This window comes from Megascapheus bottae, chromosome 1 (assembly GCF_031878675.1).
Source record: "Megascapheus bottae isolate mThoBot1 chromosome 1, mThoBot2.hap1, whole genome shotgun sequence".
NCBI classification, from domain to species: Eukaryota; Metazoa; Chordata; class Mammalia; order Rodentia; family Geomyidae; genus Megascapheus; species Megascapheus bottae.
In genome coordinates, this window is record NC_143509.1 from 38,866,230 (window position 1) to 38,885,847 (window position 19,618).

Here is a 19,618-nt window from a genome sequence, read left to right on the forward strand (position 1 = left end):
TGTGCTGCAGCTTGAACTCAGGTCCTGCCCTTGTCCCTTAGCTCTTTTACTCTACCACTTGAACCATACCTCTGTTTCCAGATGTTTACCTGTTAATTGGAGTCATAAATCTCTTAGATTTGTTTGCCAAGGCTTGGACTCATGATTCTCCTATCTCAGCCTACTGAGTAACTAGAATTACAGTCATGAACCACTAATGTCTTGGCTCATATTTCTGAAAGTAATTTTTTAAAATATTTTTATTGTAATTAATAAAAGGGTTACATGATATTCGCCAGATAGAAGGTGCATTAATTCACATACATTGATACCCTTTCACATGTCTTGGTCCCCATTACCCTCCCCCTACTCCCCATCTTGGTTTTCCCCCCTTCCCTATCCAATTTCAAATAACCAAATACAAATATATACAATAGATCAGATAACAAAGTGAGATGCTGTAACAATATGAGATAACCAAGGGACAGCAAAAGAGATGAGAGATAACATAGTACATTAAGCACAACAATCATTCATTATATGGCTTTTGTTTCAATATCCTGGAGGTCCTTTCAATTAGCTTCATACTATATGGCCTTATGTATCAAGGTTTTGCTCTATTGCAAATCTCTGGTAGTAGAGCCCAAAGTTTCTACTGATTATGACAAATGAGGGAAACCATTGAGCCTAAGTTCCTTTGAGTCTGGCTTACTTCACTTAATATGATTTTTTTCTAAGTCTTTCCATTTCCTAACAAATGGGGCGATGTCATTTTTTTCTGACAGCAGCATAGAATTCCATTGTGTACAAATACCACATCTTGTTGATCCATTCATCAACTGAGGGACATCTAAGTTGGTTTCATATCTTTGCTATGGTGAATAATGCTGCAATGAACATTGTTGTGCTAGTGGATTTCGTATGCCCTAGTTTCTGGATGGTTGGGTAAATGCCAAGTAGTGGAATTGCTGGGTCTGAAAGAAATCTTTAATTTTAATTTTTTGGCCAGTCCTGGGGCTTGAATTCAGGGCCTGGGTACTGTCTCTGAGTTTCTTTTGCTCAAGGCTAGCACTTTTACCTCTTGAACCACAGTACCACTTCTAGCTTTTTCTGCTTATGTGGTATTAAAGACTCAAACCCGGGGCTTTGTGTATTGTAGGCAAGCCTCTACCACTAAGTCACATTCCCAGCACCTCTGAAAGCAAATTTAAACTATAGTTTACTGGCTACATAAGTTAAAGATCTATTGTTACACAGCAGTTTGTTGACTCATTTTAGGCTGGAATGAAACCTATCATTAATTCTTAGGTGGGTATGGTTAAAATAGAAAAGCCAGCCAGGAGTGTAACCTAGTGGTAGAATACTTGCCTCATATGCATGAAACCCTTGGTTCGATTCCTCAGTACCACATACACAGAAAAAGCTGAAAGTGGAACTGTGGCTCAAGTGGCAGAGCATTAGCCTTGAGCAAAAAGTGTTCAAGGACAGTGCTTAGGCTCTGAGTTCAAGCCACAGGATGGTGTGGGGAGAGGGAGGGAGGGAAACCCTTCCTTTGCCAGGCACGGTGGTTCACGCCTGTAATCCTAGCTACTCAAGAGGCTGATCTGAGGATCATGGTTCAAAGCCAGCTCCGGGCACTAAAGAACGTTGAGACTCTTATCTCCAATTAATCACTAGAAAACAGAAATAGGGCTGTGGCTAAAGGGGTAGGGTGGTTGCCTTGAGCTGAAGAGCTCAGGGACAACGCCCAGGCCAGAGTTCAAGCCCCATGACCCCTCCTCCCCCCCCAAACAAAATAAAGGTACAAAAAAAGAGAAAAGAAGTAACTTCACATGTAGTGTATTAAGAACAATAATCACAAAGATAAACCTTTTGAGCCATATTTCTACTTGTGTGTGTGTGTGTGTGTGTGTGTGTTTAATGGTTAATTGGAAAGTTATTGGTGAGTCTCACAGATATTTCTGCCCAGACTGTTTTCAAACGGTGATCCTCCAATCTCAGCCTCCTGAGAAACTAGGATTATACAGGGGTAAGCCCCCCACTCACGGTTAACAAGGTTTCTTTTTGATATTGGCCTGGCAAACAAAAATCCTCTCTAGTCTGCATCGCAAAACCCATTTGCCTCCACATTCTTTTAGTTCTAAGAGAGCCATTTCTAGATTCGCTACATCTTGGAAACTTGGAAGAACAAAGTTACAGGGAGGACTGGAAACCCCATCAGCTGCCTTTGCCCACAACAGCTTTGCCTTCTGCCCACAAGAAAAATGGCGCCGAGGCATGACGTATTTCCCCCTAAGAAGCCAAACAGACCCGGGTTGGCTCACACACCGGAAGTATCTGCCCTCCCTCCACTCCTGCCTCCGCCCCTCTTCCCCTCCTCCCAGGTCCGCCTTCTCACAGGATGAGCCGGTCTGGCTCCTTTGGCTGAGCTGCGGTTGCTAGACGACCGGTCAGTGCTGGGACCATGTGAGTGCGAGCTGCTTCGACCACTGGCCAGTTTGCGACGCTGTGGGTGACCTTCGAACGGACAGGGACAAGGGGTGGAGAGTTGTGTGCTCTGTGACGAGGCGCCGCCGCCGCCGCCCCGCCGAGGTCCTTCCCCGAGAGAACCGGCGAACCCGGTGCTCAGCCGGGCCTGCAAGGCCGGAGCCCGGGCGGGGCTGGGGATTCGGGTCGCGGCCGGCGCGCGCTGGCAGGTGGCGGGATCTGGCCTGGCCTTTTCCAGAGGTAGGTGTTTACACCCGCGGAACCGGGTTTCTGTCCCCACCCTGCTTTTCGCACGCAGCGGACGGAAGAGTCCGCCTTCTTGATGGCCACTGTGCTGTGATCCACGCACGCGCGCGCGCGCTGTGTGTCCACGCAGCTGAGATTGTCTTTGGTGTCAGTAAAAGGAGCCCCGGGAGAACATTAAAAGGAAGAAAAGTACTCTTCCAAAGTTTTCCTTCTGTGAGTGAGTGCGCGTGCTGGTACTGGGGCTTGACCTGGGCCTGGGCACTCACTGGTCAGCTGTTTTGCTCAGGCTCTGCCCCCTGTCACGTCCTGTTTGTTTGTTTTTGCTGCTTAATTGCAGATAAGAATCTCACGGACTTTCCTGCCTGGTCTAGCTTCTAATCCCCAGGGTCTCAGCTTCCTGGGTGGCTAGGATTATGGATGTGGACGGAGCCGCCAGCGCCGGGCTCATTTTTTCATACTTGCCTCCTTTGTCGAATTCTGTCTTTCTGAGCGTTGGGACTGCACTATAATCCTGGAATGTTATTTCTTCCCTTAGCCTGTCCACTTCCACACACATCATTAATTTACTCTTTGTGACCTTGGTTCCCCCGAACCAACCCAGCACCCTAAAGTACTTAAGAGTCGCTCACTTACAGTTACAGTTTAGCCACATTTAGTTTGATCTTCACCTAAGAGATGTAAAAGTAAAACTTGCAACGAAAGATTTTGTCCAATAGATTTCAACTTTTAGTAACATAGATTAGTCATTAACTTCTGGTAAAAACACTTTCCCCCAAACAATTAACTAAAAATATTCTGGTTAATTTAATTTGCTGGAGAGATAAGAAGTAGAAAATGCACATGTTTGACTAGTGTAGTGTGTTTTTGTTTTTGGTCAGTAACAGGGCTTGAACGCTGGGCCTGGACATTGTCCTTGAGCACTTCAGCTCAAACCTAGCACTTTCTACCACCTGAGCCACAGCACCGCTTCGGTTTTCTGGTGGTTAATTGGAGCTAAGAGTCTCACAGATTTGGGTGCCTGAGCTGGCTTTGAGCCTCCATCTTCAGGTCTCAGCCTCCTGAATAGCTAGGATTACAGGTGAGAGCCACCACGTCCAACAGTTGTTGTTTTTTTTTTTTTTTTTGGTTGTTGTTGTTCATTTGTTTTTGTTATTTGAGACAGTCTCACCGTGTTCTCAGGCTGACCTCAAACTCTTTTTTTTTTTTGAAATATTTATTTATTTATTTTTGCCAGTCCTGGGCTTGAACTCAGGGCCTGAGCACTGTCCTTGGACTTTCTCAAGGCTAGAGCTCTACCACTTGAGCCTCAGCACCACTTCCGGCTTTTTTCTATGTATGTGGTACCGAGGAATCGAACCCGGGTCTTCATGCATGCTAGGCAAGCACTTTAACCACTAGGCCAAACTGGTCTGACCTCAAACTCTTAAAAACTCAAGTGACCCTCTTGTGTGGCAGAAGCTGGGAATAGAAATGTATGCCAGAGAAGCTAATTACTATTTTTCTAACTTTGTTTTCTTCTCCTAGTATCAGAATGGCAGAAACGACTTCGCCATTGAAGCACTTTGTGCTGGCAAAGAAGGCAATTACTGCAATCTTTGGTCAGTTACTGGAGTTTGTTACCGAAGGATCGTATTTTGTTGAAGGTTAGTTCCTCTCAAATTCTTATGTCTGTTGAAAATTAAATAAAGTGCTTGGCCTAAGCTCTTTACTATATTAATAATTTCTTTAATCTTATAATACCACTAGGTAGTTTATAATCATATTCCTTTTAAAGATAAGAAGACCTAGGCACAGCAAAGTTGAGCAGTTTGCTCAAGATAACTATCTAGGAAGTTTCCAGATAAAAACTCAGGTATCCCCATTTATACTCATCTTCCCCAATTTAGCACCTAAGTCAGGACCTCATCATACTTACCTTTTTCTTGATGTAGGATTATAGTATGGAAAGGATTAAAGATGTTTTAAGTAATGTCTTATCAGGATATACTAATTTGTAAATTAGTTGAATTTTTACAAAGATATATATTTAGATATAAAAGATATAGAATATATTGTACAAAATATAATATACCAATATTATATAACATTGATAATCTATTGATATATATATATTATATTATGTATTCATATACATTTTAATAGATACTATATATTATGTATAGTCATGTAATAATATATAATGCATGTAGTATATAGTGTATATATATGAGTCTAATAGTATATAGTTGAGTGTAGGGCTTCATGTATGCCAGTACTTTACAATAGCCGCATTCCTAGCCCTTTATTTTTATCTATTTATTTTTGGTTGGTCATGGGACTTGAACTTTGAGCCTAGGCACTGTCCCTAAGCTCCTGAGCTCAAGGTCATGCCCTTATCACTTTGAGCCTCAGCACTACTTGTTTTCTGGTTGTTAATTAGAAATGAGAGTCTCACAAAATTGTGCTCAGGCTGACTTTGAACCATGATCCTCAGATCCTGTTATAGGCATGAAGCAGTGGTACCTGGCTATTTTTAATTTTTTTTTTTTTTGCCAGTCCTGGGGCTTGAACTCAAAGCCTGAGCACTGTCCTTGAGCTTTTTCAAGCTAGCGCTCTACACTTGAGCCACAGCATAACTTCCAGCTTTTTCTGTGTATGTGGTACCAAGGAATTAAACCCAGGTCTTTGTGCATGCTAGGCAAGCACTACCACTAGGCCAAATTCCCGGCCCCTATTTTTAAAATTCTTTGGACAGGATTCTTACAACTAATGCAATATGATATATATTGCAATATCATTATATAATATATGATATATGATAGAATATGTAATGCTTATATAGTGTATATAACACGTATATAATATGATATAAAATATCGTCAGGGCACTGACTGAGATCTTCAGCTGAAGGGTAGCTCCCTACCTCTTGAGTCACATTGCCACTTTAAGTTTAATTGGAGATCAGAGTCTCAGGGTCTTTAGTGCCGGGGCTAACTTTGAACCTCGATCTCAGATCGAGTTACCAGCCTGGCTATCAGTGGTAATTTTTAAACCATTTTTATTTCTGTCAATTTCCAAGTTGTATATATTGATGCAATTGAAAAGTTAACAGGAGGTTTTAAAGAAGAATTGAAGTAATTTTAAGTAGCCCTGTCAGTCTGTAATTATGATGATTTCTGTAGGCAAATTAATTTTTACGTCTTTGTTACTTTCAAAAGGAAGTGATATGCTATAAATGTTAATCTCCTACTCCTGAAATAAAACTGAAGTGCAGTATGAGCTATTCCTGTGTAGAAGGAGAAACTAGAGCCAGGATGGACATTTACCCTTAATCCTGGGAAGAAAGATGTGCAATCTGTATTTCTCTTTTCTCTCTGCCTTCTTGATTGAGCTGTAGAAATGGAAATAATAAGATAGCAAGATCTTGCCTATGGGATGAACCACATCTTAATTTCTGAGGGGCTGCTGTTCACAGCCCTTCTTAGCTCAGATTTGTGTTGGAAAATAATAGGAGGGTGCTAGGTTCTTTTTAGAAGTAGATTTTTTGTCTCAAGTGGGTAATTTGTACCTTTTTTTCTTTTTTGCCAGTCAGGGCTTAAATTCAGGGCCTTAGCATTGTCTGTGGGCTTTCTCAAGGCGAGAGCCCTACCACTTGAGTCACAGCACCACTACCAGCTTTTTCCATGTATGTGGTACTGAGGAATTCAATCTGGGTCTTCGTGCATGCTAGGCAAGCACTCTACCACTAGGCCAAACTGCTGGTACCATAATTTGTACTTTTAAGACTTTAACAGGAATGGTGCTGTGGCTCAAGGGGTAGTGCAGTAGCCTTGAGCCGAAGAGCTCAAGGACAGTGCCCAAGCCCAGAGTTCAGGTCCTTCGACCAACAATGAAAAAAAAGACTTAAACAATAAATGCAGTTGCCTAGGTTCTTAAATTTTAAATGTAATTTTGAAATTCATATTAAAAAATAAAAAGAAAACTGTAGTTTGAATCTGGTCCTCACTGAGCAGTCTCTCTACTACTGGAGCTACTTCCCCAATCCTTTTGCTATTTTAGTTTTTTTTTTTTTTCTTTTTGCATAGAGAGTTCAGTTGTTTTACCTGGGGTTTGTCTCAGACAGTGATCCTTTTACCTGTAACTCCTATGTGTCTAGGATCACAGAAGCATGTCATCATACCAAGCTTGTTGATTGATATAGGATCATAATTAACTTTTTTTATTTTGTCAGTCATGGGGCTTGAACTCTGGGCTTGCGCGCTTGCTGTCCCTGAGCTCTTCAGCTCAAGGCTACCACTTTGAGCCACAGTGCCATTACCAGTTTTCTGGTGGATAATTGGAGATAAAAGTCTCATGGACTTTTGGGCCCAGGCTGGCTTTGAACCATGATCCTCAGACCTCAGCCTCATGAGTAGCAAGGATTGCTGGCTAGAGCCACCAGCACTCAGCCATAGTTAACCTTTTGACCAGGCTTACTTCAAACCCTGATCCTCCAGATCTCTGTCTCCTAATTAGGCTTACAGGCATGAACCATTGGGCCTGGTCCTTATTTATTTTTATTTATTTATTTATTTATTTATTTATTTATTTATTTATTTTTTGCCAGTCCTGGGCTTGAGCTCAGGGCTTGAGCACTGTCCTTGGACTTTCTCAAGGCTAGAGCTCTACCACTTGAGCCTCAGCACCACTTCCGGCTTTTTTTTTTTCTATGTATGTGGTACCGAGGAATCGAACCCGGGTCTTCATGCATGCTAGGCAAGCACTTTAACCACTAGGCCAAACTCCTGGCCCAATGGTCCTTATTTTTGAAATTCTTTTTGCCAGTCCTGCAGCTTGAGGTCAGGGCTTGGGCACTGTTCCTGAGTTTTTGCTCAAAGCTAGCACTTGAGCCACAGTACCACTTCTACCTGTTTCTGTTTATGTGGCATTGAGGAATGAAAACCAGGGTTTCATGTGTGCTAGACAAGCACTCTACCACTAAGCCACATTTCCAGCCCTTACTTTTGAAATTCTTTTGAACAGGATTCTTCCAACTAATTACAATTGAGTGTGATGTACCTTCTACTAAATATTCAGATAATGTGAACAATGTTTTAGCATTTTTATTTTTTAAATGATGTATTGGTATAGAACAAAGCCAAAACATATTGTTTTAGTTACTACATTGTAAAATTATTTTAATACTCATTTGTACTACTTTTCTAATACCATTTCAATTTTGCAGCAACATATAGGAATCCTGAACTTGATCGAATAGCCACTGAGGATGATCTGGTAGAAATACAGGGCTATAAAAACAAGCTTTCTATTATCGGTGAAGTTCTGTCTCGGAGGCACATGAAGGTGGCATTTTTTGGCAGGTAATCATCATTTCTTCTAAGGTTAATTTTGAGAAATAAGCTTTTTTAAAATTTTTGGTCAGATGTTGGAACAAGTTATTTCTTTTTCTGGGCATGTGATGTATTACAGTAAATATTTTCTCAGATAATGAACAGTGGCCAGCAGAGAGCCACAGCATCCAGCCAAGGGCAAATAATTGAGACTAAACTAAGATGAAAAATTGAGACTCTGTAGTGTATTGTGTTGCTAAACTAGAATGATGATTCTATCAAAATATGTAGCTTCATAATAATTTGAGAGTATTATATTAGCATTGGATGTGAAAGTGTCCAGAATTCCTAAGGGGAAAAAAAAGGGAGAAAAGATGTGCTTGGAGACCATATGTAGTTGAATTTAAGGCATTAGGGAACATTGACAAGAAGAAGGAAATAAAACAACCTAGAGTTTTTAAGGACTTCAAATATATTAACTTTTTCATTCTCGGGTATTTTGAAAAACAAGATGATTATAACGATATATAGAGAAGAATAGATTGGATGAGAATAGAAGGTAGGACTTAATTATAGTAATATAGACAAGAAATTCTTGGAGAGTACGATTGGTAAGAAATGCAGAAGAGTAGTTAGGCTAGTGTTTAGTTTGTTTCAGAAAGGTGAGAAAATAGTCATGGATTACTTGAGTGCAATTCTTTGAGATAAGTATGTAGAAAACAGGTAGTTTGGTTTTGAATAATTTAGATATTCTGCTTCTTAAATACTCAAAATTAGATATTTGAAATCAGAACTAGAATTCTAATGATGTAGGAATTCTAGAATGTAGAAATCATTGATTTATATTGGTGATTGAAACCAGAGAAGTTGGTTAATACAGGGGAGAATATGTATTAGAAAGGAAAAACAAGGATAAGATGGAGGAGAATAGAGGAATTTTGTACAAAATAGATGCCACAGGTAAAAGCAAACTTAGAAAGGATTAGAATGCTACAAACAAATATATTTTTCTTTGTGTTCTTTGTTACAGAACTCCTAAGCTCCTAAAACTCTTGACATTTTTGAATAACAGGAATAGCTTTAACATTAGTTTGTTTGATTTTTAAAATTTTTTATATTTATTTAATTTATTTATTTAGTCAGTTCTGGGGCTTGAACTCTGAGTCTGAGCATTGTCCCTGAGCTCTTTAGCTGAAGGCTACCATCCTACCCCTTGAGTCAAAGTGTTACTTCCTATTTCATAGTGGTTAATTGGAGATGAGAGTCTAAGGGACTTTAGTGCCTGGGCTTGCTTTGAATCAAGATCCTCAGATCCCAGCTTCCTGAGTAGTTAGGATCACAGGCATGAGCCACTATCTTTTATTTTTTTGATTTATAACTCAGGTCAGCTTACGTTTGCCAGAAACTAGAGATAACTTTGCCACTTCCAGGCAGCTTTTATTGTTTCAAGTAAATCCCTTTTGATCAAAACTGAGCTTATGCTAATGAAATGATTTAAGGTGGGGCTAGTAGATAGTAGATAGTTTAAGGTTATTGCCAGTGGGCCAGGCCAGTCACTGAAAAACCAAGTGATTACAAGATTGAAGGGCTAGCCAGGCAGGTGGCTCATGCCTGTAATCCTAGGTTCTCAAGAGACTGAGATTTGAGGATCAAGGTTCAAAGCCAGCCTAGACACTAAAGGCAGTAAAGAAAGGAGATTCTGATCTCCAATTAATCACTAGAAAAGGGGAAGTGGCACTATGGCTCAGATATAGGGCAGTGGCCCTTCCCCCTGAAGAGTTTAGGGACAACGCCCAGGCCCAGGGGTAGGGCTGTACTCTTGATCTGAAGAATTCAGGGACAGTGTGCAGGCCCAGAGATCAAGCCCTATGACCCTTAAAAAGAAAAAAAAAAAAGAAAAGATTGAAGGGCTAAAAAGAAACTATTGAAGGTGGTGGATGATCTTCCCTTGTAGAGTACATGGAAGCATGGAAGTGCTAGCAGGGGAATTATGCTGAGAGAGGTCATGGATATGTCACCCTTCTCCAAACTGCTCTGTCCATCTCCTCATCTGGCTCCACATCTGTGCCGTTTATAAAATGCTCCTAATAAAGAGTACATTTCTTTTGAATTATGTGACCTGTCTAACCAAGGAAAAATTTTGTGGATTTGTTGGAATTATAATTTTATATTTACTGGCTTACAAGCAAAGTCATTTTTTTTTGGACTGGGAAGCTGGTCTTAGAGGATTAAATCCTTTACCTGTGGATCTGACAGTATGTAGTAGAGATTTGAGTGGTATAAATTGAAATAAAGGGCACAAAATGTGTGCTATAGAATTTCTTGGGAGATATTTTCTTTTCTTTTTAAATATAACACAATTTATTTATTATTTTAAAAGAAGTCTCACAAAATAACATTCAAGAACTCAGTATTTCTAAATAATTTAACACAATAAGCTTAGTGAAAATCATGCTGCAAAATTCCTGTGTATACAGTATTATTACCAAAGAATTCCTCAGAATGGAGATGCCAAAGACTGTAGGACTCAATATTTCTAAATAATTTAACACGATAAGTTTAGTCAAAGTCATGCTGCAAAATTCCTAGTATGTAATATTATTACCAAAGTATTCATAGACAATAAACGTTCTTCAGAATGGAGATGCCCAAGACTGTGGAGTGACTCCAAGGCCGTTTTTGAACCACAATCTTACCTCAACCTTCTGATTAGCTATGGTTACAGGTGCCTGGCTTCCCTCTACCCTTCCTACTCTGGTTTTTGCTTTTTTTTTTTTTTTTTTTTTTTTTGGAGCTGTTCTGAGGTTTTGTGGACCTGGATTGTTGTCCCAAGGCTAGTACTTTCTACCTCTTGAGCCACAGCTTTACTTCTGGTTGTTTTGATACTTTTAATGGAGATAAAGCTCAGACTTTCCAGGCTGATTTCAAACCACAGTCCTCAGATTTCAGCCTTCTGAGTAGCTAGTATTAGTAAGTCACTGGCTTGCACTGGTTATTTTTGAGATAGGGTCTCAGGTTTTGCCAAGTGTTAGCCTGGACTACATTCCTACCACTTATGCTTCCCTCTGTAGCTGGAATGACTGGAATGCATCATTGTGCTCAGCCTTTTCCACTGTTATGAAGGTTTTATAAACCTGGGTTGGTGTAGAACTATGATCCTTCTGATCCCAGCCTCACAGGTAGCTGGGGTGATAGATGTACAACATTGTGCCTAGCTATTGATTGAAATGTAGTATCTTATGCTTTTGGCTGGGGCTATTCTTGAACTATGATCCTTGTTTCTCAAGTAGATATGATTATATGCATGAGGTATAGCTCCCAGCAACTACTCTTCTTAAAATTATTATTATATTAACTTACATTAGTTGTACAGAGGAGTATTCATTGTTATATTCCCACACATATTTATAATTTAGAATATATTTCAGTCAGCCTCACTCCATCTGTTATTGTCTCTTTTTCCCAGCCAGCCACTGCTCTTGGGATCACTTTATGAAATGAGCAGAGGGATTAAATTTAAGGATTGTCATAGTTATCCTTGTAAATTGTATTTTAGTGGCATTAAAAACCTATCCTATTGAGATAACTACAGTGTATAACAAGTAAAGCCATAACAAATAAAAATACAACTCTTAAACTGAGAGTAAGAGGTGAGATAATATGCTGCTTTTTTGTTGTTGTTATTTGTTTGTTTTTGTTGGTCCTGGGTCTTGAACTCTGGGCCTGAATGTTGTCCCTGAGCTCTTCAGCTCAAGGGAACCACCCTACCCCTTGAGCCACAGCGCCACTAATGGTTTTCTAGTGGTTAATTGGAGGTATGGAACTTGCTGTTTTTGTAGTGAAGCAAAAGGCTTTACGATTTCTGGGGTTTGAGTGAGTTGATTGGAAACCAGGCCGCTGTAGGGGCATATGAGTCGTTAGTTTTCAGTGTTACTAGAATTGTTTTGATTATTCCAGTTTAGCAAAATAAAAATAACAGTTTTAGCTTGACTTTATTATAGCACAACAGATTTATTTTAATTGAGCTTCCAAGTGCATGTGATCTAGTACCATGATAGAAGGTTCATTGCCTTTTATGTGCATCCTTGTTGAAGCAATCACAGCCTAGTCTAGATTAAATAAGATGGAATGTTAGGCTTCATCTTTTATTCTAGGAAGAGTGTCCCAAAATTTGACTGGTAATTTAAATTGTTACAGGAAGCAAGGAAGCTAAGGATATCCTTATGTTAAAGGTAGAATTTGTTGTCTGGTAATTATTTTTTCTAGTTGCAAAAAAAAAAAAAGCTCCCTTTGGTGAAATTTAATGAAATTGGAATTTTGTAAATGCTGGCTTATCAGACCTAGTGAAGAACAAAGTTTTTTATTTTTATTTATTTTTTGAATTTTTTATTTTTAAGATTTTATTAACATTAATATTTATATCACATTCAAATGTCATGTTTAACAAACAAGTCTTCAAGAAGGGAATCTCTACATACAATCACTGGCAGATTTTTTTTTTTTTGCCAGTCTTAGGGCACTGCCACTGAGCTTCTTTTGCTCAAGATTAGCACGCTACCACTTGAGCCACACACAGCACCACTCTGGCACTCTGCCTTTTCTGTTTATGCGGTACTGAGGAATCAAACCCAGTGTTTCATGTTTGCCAGGGAAGCACTATACCCTAAAGCCACATTTTTATTTTTATTGATTTGTTTTATCTTTTATAACATTGTGTATTCTTCAGGACAAGCAGTGGTAAAAGCTCTGTTATCAATGCAATGTTATGGGATAAAGTTCTGCCAAGTGGAATTGGCCATACAACCAATTGCTTCCTGAGTGTTGAAGGAACTGATGGAGATAAAGCCTATCTTATGACAGAAGGATCAGATGAAAAGAAGAGTGTGAAGGTAGAATATTTAATAATTAGTAGTATAATGTACTTGAAATAATGCTGTTGCAATTTAAAAATTGCTTAAAATGTCTATTAAAAACTTAGTATTTACTGAATATGTGTGACTTTTAAAGCCATCAGTAGTATTTTCACACACACACACACACACACACACACACACACACACACACACCTCCTAATCAGTCTCATACCCCCTTCATTGGCTTTCTATTTTCTTTCCTTTTTTTTTTTTTTTTTTTGGTCAATTGTGGGACTTGAACTCTGGGCCTGGGCATTGTGCCTGAGCTCTTCAGCTCAAGGCTACCATTTTACCCCTTGAGCCACAGTATCACTTCTTCCATTTTCTTTCTTCTTTCTCTTTCTTTTTTTGCGTGCCTGCCTGCCTGCCTCCCTCCTCCCTCCTTCCTCCTTCCTCCCTTCCTCCCTTCCTCCCTTCCTTTCTTTCCTCTTCCTTTTTTTTTTTTTTTTTTTGTCAGTCATGGGGCTTGAGCTTCGGGGCATGGGTGCTATCCCCGAGCTCTTCAGCTCAAAGGTAGTTCTCTACCTCTTGATCCACAGCTCTACTTCAGGTTTTTGAGTGAATTATTGGAGTTAACAGTCTCATGGAAAGTTTTCTGCCCAGACAGGCTTTGAACCACAATCCTCAGATCTCAGCTTCTCGAGTAACTAGGATTACAGGCATTAGCCACTGACCTGGGCTTGGCTTTCCCTTTTCTAAAGCAATTTCAAGAAATTTCATTGTATACAAAACATTTTGACCATCTTCACCCTTATTCATTCCTCCTTGTTAGTACTCCACTCCCCTTTTATAAACTTTTATTAGAAGTGAATTTTTATTTTGCTCCTTCCTGTTTCAGACAGTTAATCAGCTGGCCCATGCTCTCCATATGGACAAAGATTTGAAAGCTGGCTGTCTTGTACATGTGTTTTGGCCAAAAGCAAAATGTGCCCTCCTGAGAGATGACCTGGTTTTAGTAGATAGGTAAGTTTATATTTGGACTTGTTTTCTCTGGACTTAAGTATATTTAATATAAGAATGATACTAACTTCAGTATATAGCATAAAAAGTTGAAGATGTTTCATTGCTGCTTTGTTCTCACTTGAGGTTGTAATGAGCATGTGTTTTTTAATAGTTGCATACTTGATTTTGTTACAGTATTTTTTTTTTTTTTTGGTTTGGTCGTGGGACTTGAATTCTGGGATTTTTTTTTTTAAGCTACTTGCTTTGGTTTCTTTAATAAAATTTGGTAGTTTTAAAATTTTGTAACCTACTAGTGATTGTAGTTGAGATACTTGGTATTTAAAAACTGTCTACTTAACTTAAAAAATATTTTTGGTGTTTCTGGGATCAAACTCAGGATTGTTGTATCCTTAGACTCGAACAGATAACTTCAAGTAGGTATTTCTCGTAAACAGTATGACCTGAGATGATGTTGCTAAAAGTAATTTTGCTAGGAAGTTTCTATAGTTTTTTATTACTCAAGGGTTAACAGAACGTTTTTAGCTTTTTTTTTTTTTGTCTTTCGGCATTTATGAAGAATTTATTTTGTGGCATTTGGGAATAAACCTATGTGTGCTAGGCAAGTACTCTGATCCCCAGTTCCTCTAGTGTGTTTTAAAATCACCTGCTATGTGTGCTTATGTCTATCAGTTGAACATTATCATTAATTAAAAAAGTAATGATTTTCAAGATTTAGGTTTTTCTTGCTTTCTTCTATTAAATATCAGTGTTCTGTGGAAACTATTTGCTTTTGATGATGGATGTTCCTTTCAGCTAGAAGAGTGTTTCAGGTGATCAAACAGACTAATTCAGGTGAGAAAGAAGATAACTTGTGAAGTATAAATACAGTATTAGCTAACTTTACTTAATTTCACAGCCATATTATATCAACAACCTCATTTGTGAAGATTGATAACTAGCAGGTCCTTGCCATTTTTACAGTATAGATTGTATTTTTATAGGTGGCACAGGCTTTAATCATCATCATTTTATTTTTGTTTATTATATAATCATTTAAATCTCTTTCTCTGTAGTAGATATGGTTGCTTGTATTCTCTCTCTCTTTTTTTCCCAGTACTGGAGACTGAACTCAGGATCTCACATTTGCTAGTTTTACCCAACCACTTGAGCTGTACTGCCTTCTGGTATTAGAGATGGAGTATAGCAGACTTTTTTTTTTGGTGGGTCTTGGGGCTTGAACTCTGGGCCTGGATGCTGTCCCCGAGCTCTTCAACTCAAGGCTACCACCCTGTCCCTGGAGCCACAGCCCCACTTTCCATTTTCTAGTGATTAATTGGAGATAAGAGTCTCCTGGTCTTTTGTGCCCGGGCTGGCTTTGAACCTTCATCCTCAGATCTCAACCTCCTGAGTACTTAGAATTATAGGGGGCGAGCCATCTCGCCCAGCTTTAGCAGACTTTTTTGGCTGAGCTGGCTTTGAGTCTCAGTCTCTTGATCTCGGCCTCCTGAATACTTAGGATTACAGGCATGAGACACCTATAGCTAAATGTACCTCCCCTACCTCCCTTTTTATTAGCTTAAGTAATTTTATTTTTCAATACTTAGTTTCCAGTCATTTAAAATACAAAAAATTAAAAAGATTGTACAAAAAATTAAAAAGATTGAAGAATTGATCATGTTACTTGCTTTGTCAAAAGTTTCCTAGGCATTATTATAAATGACTGATTTAAACTAATCTTTAGGCTCCAAATGATATGTAAGTATTTTTTTAGTTTATAACTCACTTTCTAAAATATAATTGTTATCTCACTTTGATTAGTCCTGGCACAGATGTCACTACAGAGCTGGATAGCTGGATTGATAAATTTTGCCTAGATGCTGATGTCTTCGTTTTGGTTGCAAACTCTGAATCAACACTAATGAACACGGTAGGATTTAATCATGTTACTGTAATATAGTGGTAGCAAATCAAATATTGTCCATTTGCACCTTGAAAACAGGAAGGAAATCCAAATCATAAATTATAATTGAGGGAAAATGAAGGCATTGTGTTTCTATAGGAGTAGAATGGTTATTTTTGGTCTTCTGTAGAGTTTTCCACAGGAAGCATCTAGTATTTGACTTTTGATTGTCTCAGAGGGAATTAGTGCCCAAATTCTTAAATTGCTTACTTATATCTCTTTAGTTAGGTATAAACAAATCCCTGGGACCTGTCAGACAAAGCATTTTCTATTCTCAGTTTTTTGGGTTTTTTTGTTAGTTGTGCGGCTTGAACTCTGGGTCTTACAGCTGTCCCTGTGCACTTCAGCTCAAGGTTACTGCTCTACCACTTGCGCCATAGCATTCTCAGCATTCTGGTGCATAATTGGAGATAAGAGTCTCATCGACTTTCCTCCTCCTGTGCATACCAGTTTTGAACCACAATCCTCAGATCTCAGCCTCCTGAGTAGCTAGTATTAAAGGCATGAGCTACCAGCGCCTGGCACCTTCTAAGTTTTTACCAATTTTTTTTTTTTTTTTTTTTGTGGGTCACAGGGCTTGAACTTGGCCTGGGTGCAGTCCCTAAGCTCTTCAGATCAAGGCTACCACCCTACCCCTTGAGCCAAGCCCCACTTCCTGTTTTCTAGAGGTTAATTGGAGATAAGAGTCTCAGGTCCTTTTGTGCCCGGGTTGGCTTTGAACCTTGATCCTCAGATCTCAACCTCCTGAGTAGCTAGGATTACAGGTGTGAGCCACTGTGCCCAGTGATTTTTTAAAAAAATCAATTAAAAATATTTATTTCAAATTATATTGTAAAACTGCAACATGATTTTAAAGTTTATTATTCATTAAAAGCATGTTAAGTGATCTGGGGACATGACTCAAGTGTGTTTACTAGCCACTGAGAGGCCCTGGGATCAATCTTCAGTACAATAACAACAAAAGAAATAAAAACAAAAATTGGCATGTATTTATTGGAGCACCATTATTACTTAGAGGTGTTACCAGTATATTAGGTTTTTATTTTGTAGTTGTGCTATTAGTATCATACATACAAAGCTACTATCATAACATTAATCATTGTTCAAAACATGGTTAAATAAGAAAATGTAATACAAGTGTGTAATTAATTATATTTACGTTATAATGCAATATTATTTGGATGTTGAGAACAGACTTTTTTTTGTGCTTGTACTAGAACTATCCTTTACCTTTTCATTCAAAGTTGGGGTTCTGCTACTTGAGCCTCAGCTCTACTACTTCCAATCTTTTAGTGATTAGAGATGAGAGTCTCATGAACTTTATTTTGCTCAGGCTACTTAAAACTGTGATGCTCATATCTCAGCCTCCTGAATAGCTAGGATTATAGCTGTGAGCCACCAGCACCCTGAAAGAACATATTTCTCATACAACATTCTGATTTTAGTGTCTTCACTTATGCTATTCTCTCTTTCCTTTTATGCTAGGAATCAAGCCCAACACCTCCATGTGTGCTAGGCAAGCATGTACAATGTGTTTGTCTATAATCCTGCTTGTGCTTCTACTTATTTGACTGTTTAAATTAACTTGTATTAGTGATAGAAGGAGGACTTTAATCTTGACATTTGTGTACCACCCATGTATACAATGTATTCCAATCTCTTATTCATACTATTAATTAATTAGCTTTTTTTTTTTTTTTTTTTTTTGAGCCCTGTACTGTTGCTTGATCTCTGGACCTCTAGCTTTAGCTCTTTTTTTTTTTTTTTTTTGGTGCTCATAGTTGGCACTATACCACTTAAAAGCACACTTATTTGCTTATTTGTTGATTATTTAAAGATAAATATCTAGAGGATTTCTTAAGGCTAGTTTTGAATTGTGATTCTCAGATTTATTTCAGCTTCCTTTACCTGCAATTTGTCATCTTCTGAACTATTTTCTTTTTTATTCCTATATTGAAGTTTGAACTAAAGGCCTGTGTTGCTTGTTTGTTTGCATATGAAGCAACTACCAATTAAGCCATCCCTCCAGACCATGTTTTTGCTGATTATTATGGAGATGCAGTCTCATGAACTTTTATGTCTAGTCTGGCTGTAAACCATGATTTCAGCCTCCTGAGTAGCTATGATTACAGACATGAGCATAGCTGAAGTTTTCTTTTAATGGTCCCTGTTAATGGTATTTTCAAGACCATTTTATTGCCAGTTCCTTCTTTATATTGCTTTTTCTTATTTCAGCTATATGCAGCTTTTCCTTCTGCATAGTCATAGCATTTATTTGTGGTATTTTTGTTATATACTTTTCAATTGTTTCTTGTTGATTTTGCCAATACTAGGGCTTGAGTTCAGGGCCTCTTACTCTCATTGTTTTTTGTTTTTTTTCCCTCATTTCTGCTACTCTACCACTTGTGCCATACTTTAGTTCCAGCTTTTGTGTGATTAATTAGATACGTGAGCCTCATAGATCCATCCAGGCTGATTTCAAAACTTGATCCACAGATCCCAGAATAGCTAGGATTATAGACATGAGCTTACTGACTTACATTTTTTTAATGTTCTATACAAGTACCTTAAACTAGTAATTTACTTGGGTATTTATTTATTTATTTAAATGGGTTATTTTTGTATATTAGTATATGAAATCTAGGCAGGCACTATACTGCTAAGCCATGTCTTCAGCCTTTTCTTTACACTGGTTACTTTGGGATAGGATCTTGACTTTTTTTTTTGCCAGTTGTGGGGCTTTTTTTTGCCAGTTGTGGGGCATGAACTCAGGGCTTGAACACTGTCCTTGAACTTTTCTTCAGGCTAGAGATCTACCCTTCAGCCACAGCACCACTTCCAGCTTTTTTTCTATGTATGTGGTGCCGAGGAATCGAACCTGGGTCTTGGTGCAGGCTACCAAGCACTCTACCACTAGGCCAAACTTCCGGCCCGGATCTTAACTTTTTCTTGGATAACTATTCCATCTATTCTATACTTCCGATTTCGGCTGCAATTACAGGTGTGTGCCATGAGTGCTTGGCTTAATTAATCCTTTATTTTTTTAATGGCTCATTATAATTTAAAAAAGTAATTAACTAAAAAGGGGACAGATAAATGCAAGAGTGTTGCTGTCTCATATTTTATACAGAGGTTACACCTTTCCTGCTTAGCCCTTTCTGTCACCTGTACAGGACTCAAAGGCTACAAAAAGGAAGCGATATAAACAGATAAAAATAACTTTTTTTTCTTTTTGGTAGTACTGGGGCATGAACTCAGGACCTAGACACTGTCCCTGAGCTTCTCTGTGGTCAAGGCTAGCTCTATCACTTGAGCCACAGTGCCACTTCTGGCCTTTTGTTTATGTGGTAGTAAGGAATTGAACCCAGGATTTCATGCATACTAGGCAAGCATTCTACCACTTCCCAGCCAACTTTTTTTTCCCTTTTGTAAAACAATTTATAAGCTTGGTTTGAACTGATTACAAGATACATCTCAATTTTTCCTTAACTCCAATACTTATTAGTTGGGTGCCAGTGGCTCAAGTCTATAATCCTACCTACTAAGGTAGTTAAGATCTGAGGATTGGCACCCTCAGCAGGAAAATTCATGAGACTCTTATCCCATTAAATCATCAAAAAGAGAAATAGAGCTGTGGCCCAAATGTTAAGAGTGTTAGCTTTAAGCTATGCTTTGAGTTCAAGCTCTAGGACTACCCCCCCAAAATAAAATAATTTTGAGAGCATGTACTACTTACTTAATAATTACTTTTATGTCCTATGTGTAGTAAAAACTGACAAATA

General features: G+C 38.6%; 1 protein-coding gene across 2 annotated transcripts in view; it reads left to right on the plus strand.

The window, feature by feature from the left end:
- Window positions 1-2,360: 2,360 nt before the first annotated feature.
- The window catches only part of Mfn1 (mitofusin 1), a 48,157-nt gene continuing 30,899 nt past the window's right edge, over window positions 2,361-19,618 (plus strand). Inside the window, exons 1-6 of one of the 2 annotated variants that reach the window (XM_090342456.1) lie at window positions 2,361-2,445; window positions 4,237-4,355; window positions 7,916-8,051; window positions 12,748-12,910; window positions 13,773-13,897; window positions 15,695-15,803. In XM_090342456.1, coding sequence (XP_090198582.1) covers window positions 4,244-4,355; window positions 7,916-8,051; window positions 12,748-12,910; window positions 13,773-13,897; window positions 15,695-15,803 — 645 coding nt within the window. In that variant the 5' untranslated portion in view covers window positions 2,361-2,445; window positions 4,237-4,243. Of the gene's footprint in view, window positions 2,446-2,553; window positions 2,707-4,236; window positions 4,356-7,915; window positions 8,052-12,747; window positions 12,911-13,772; window positions 13,898-15,694; window positions 15,804-19,618 lie in introns of those variants that run through there. The other variant, XM_090342457.1, reaches the window with a different exon arrangement.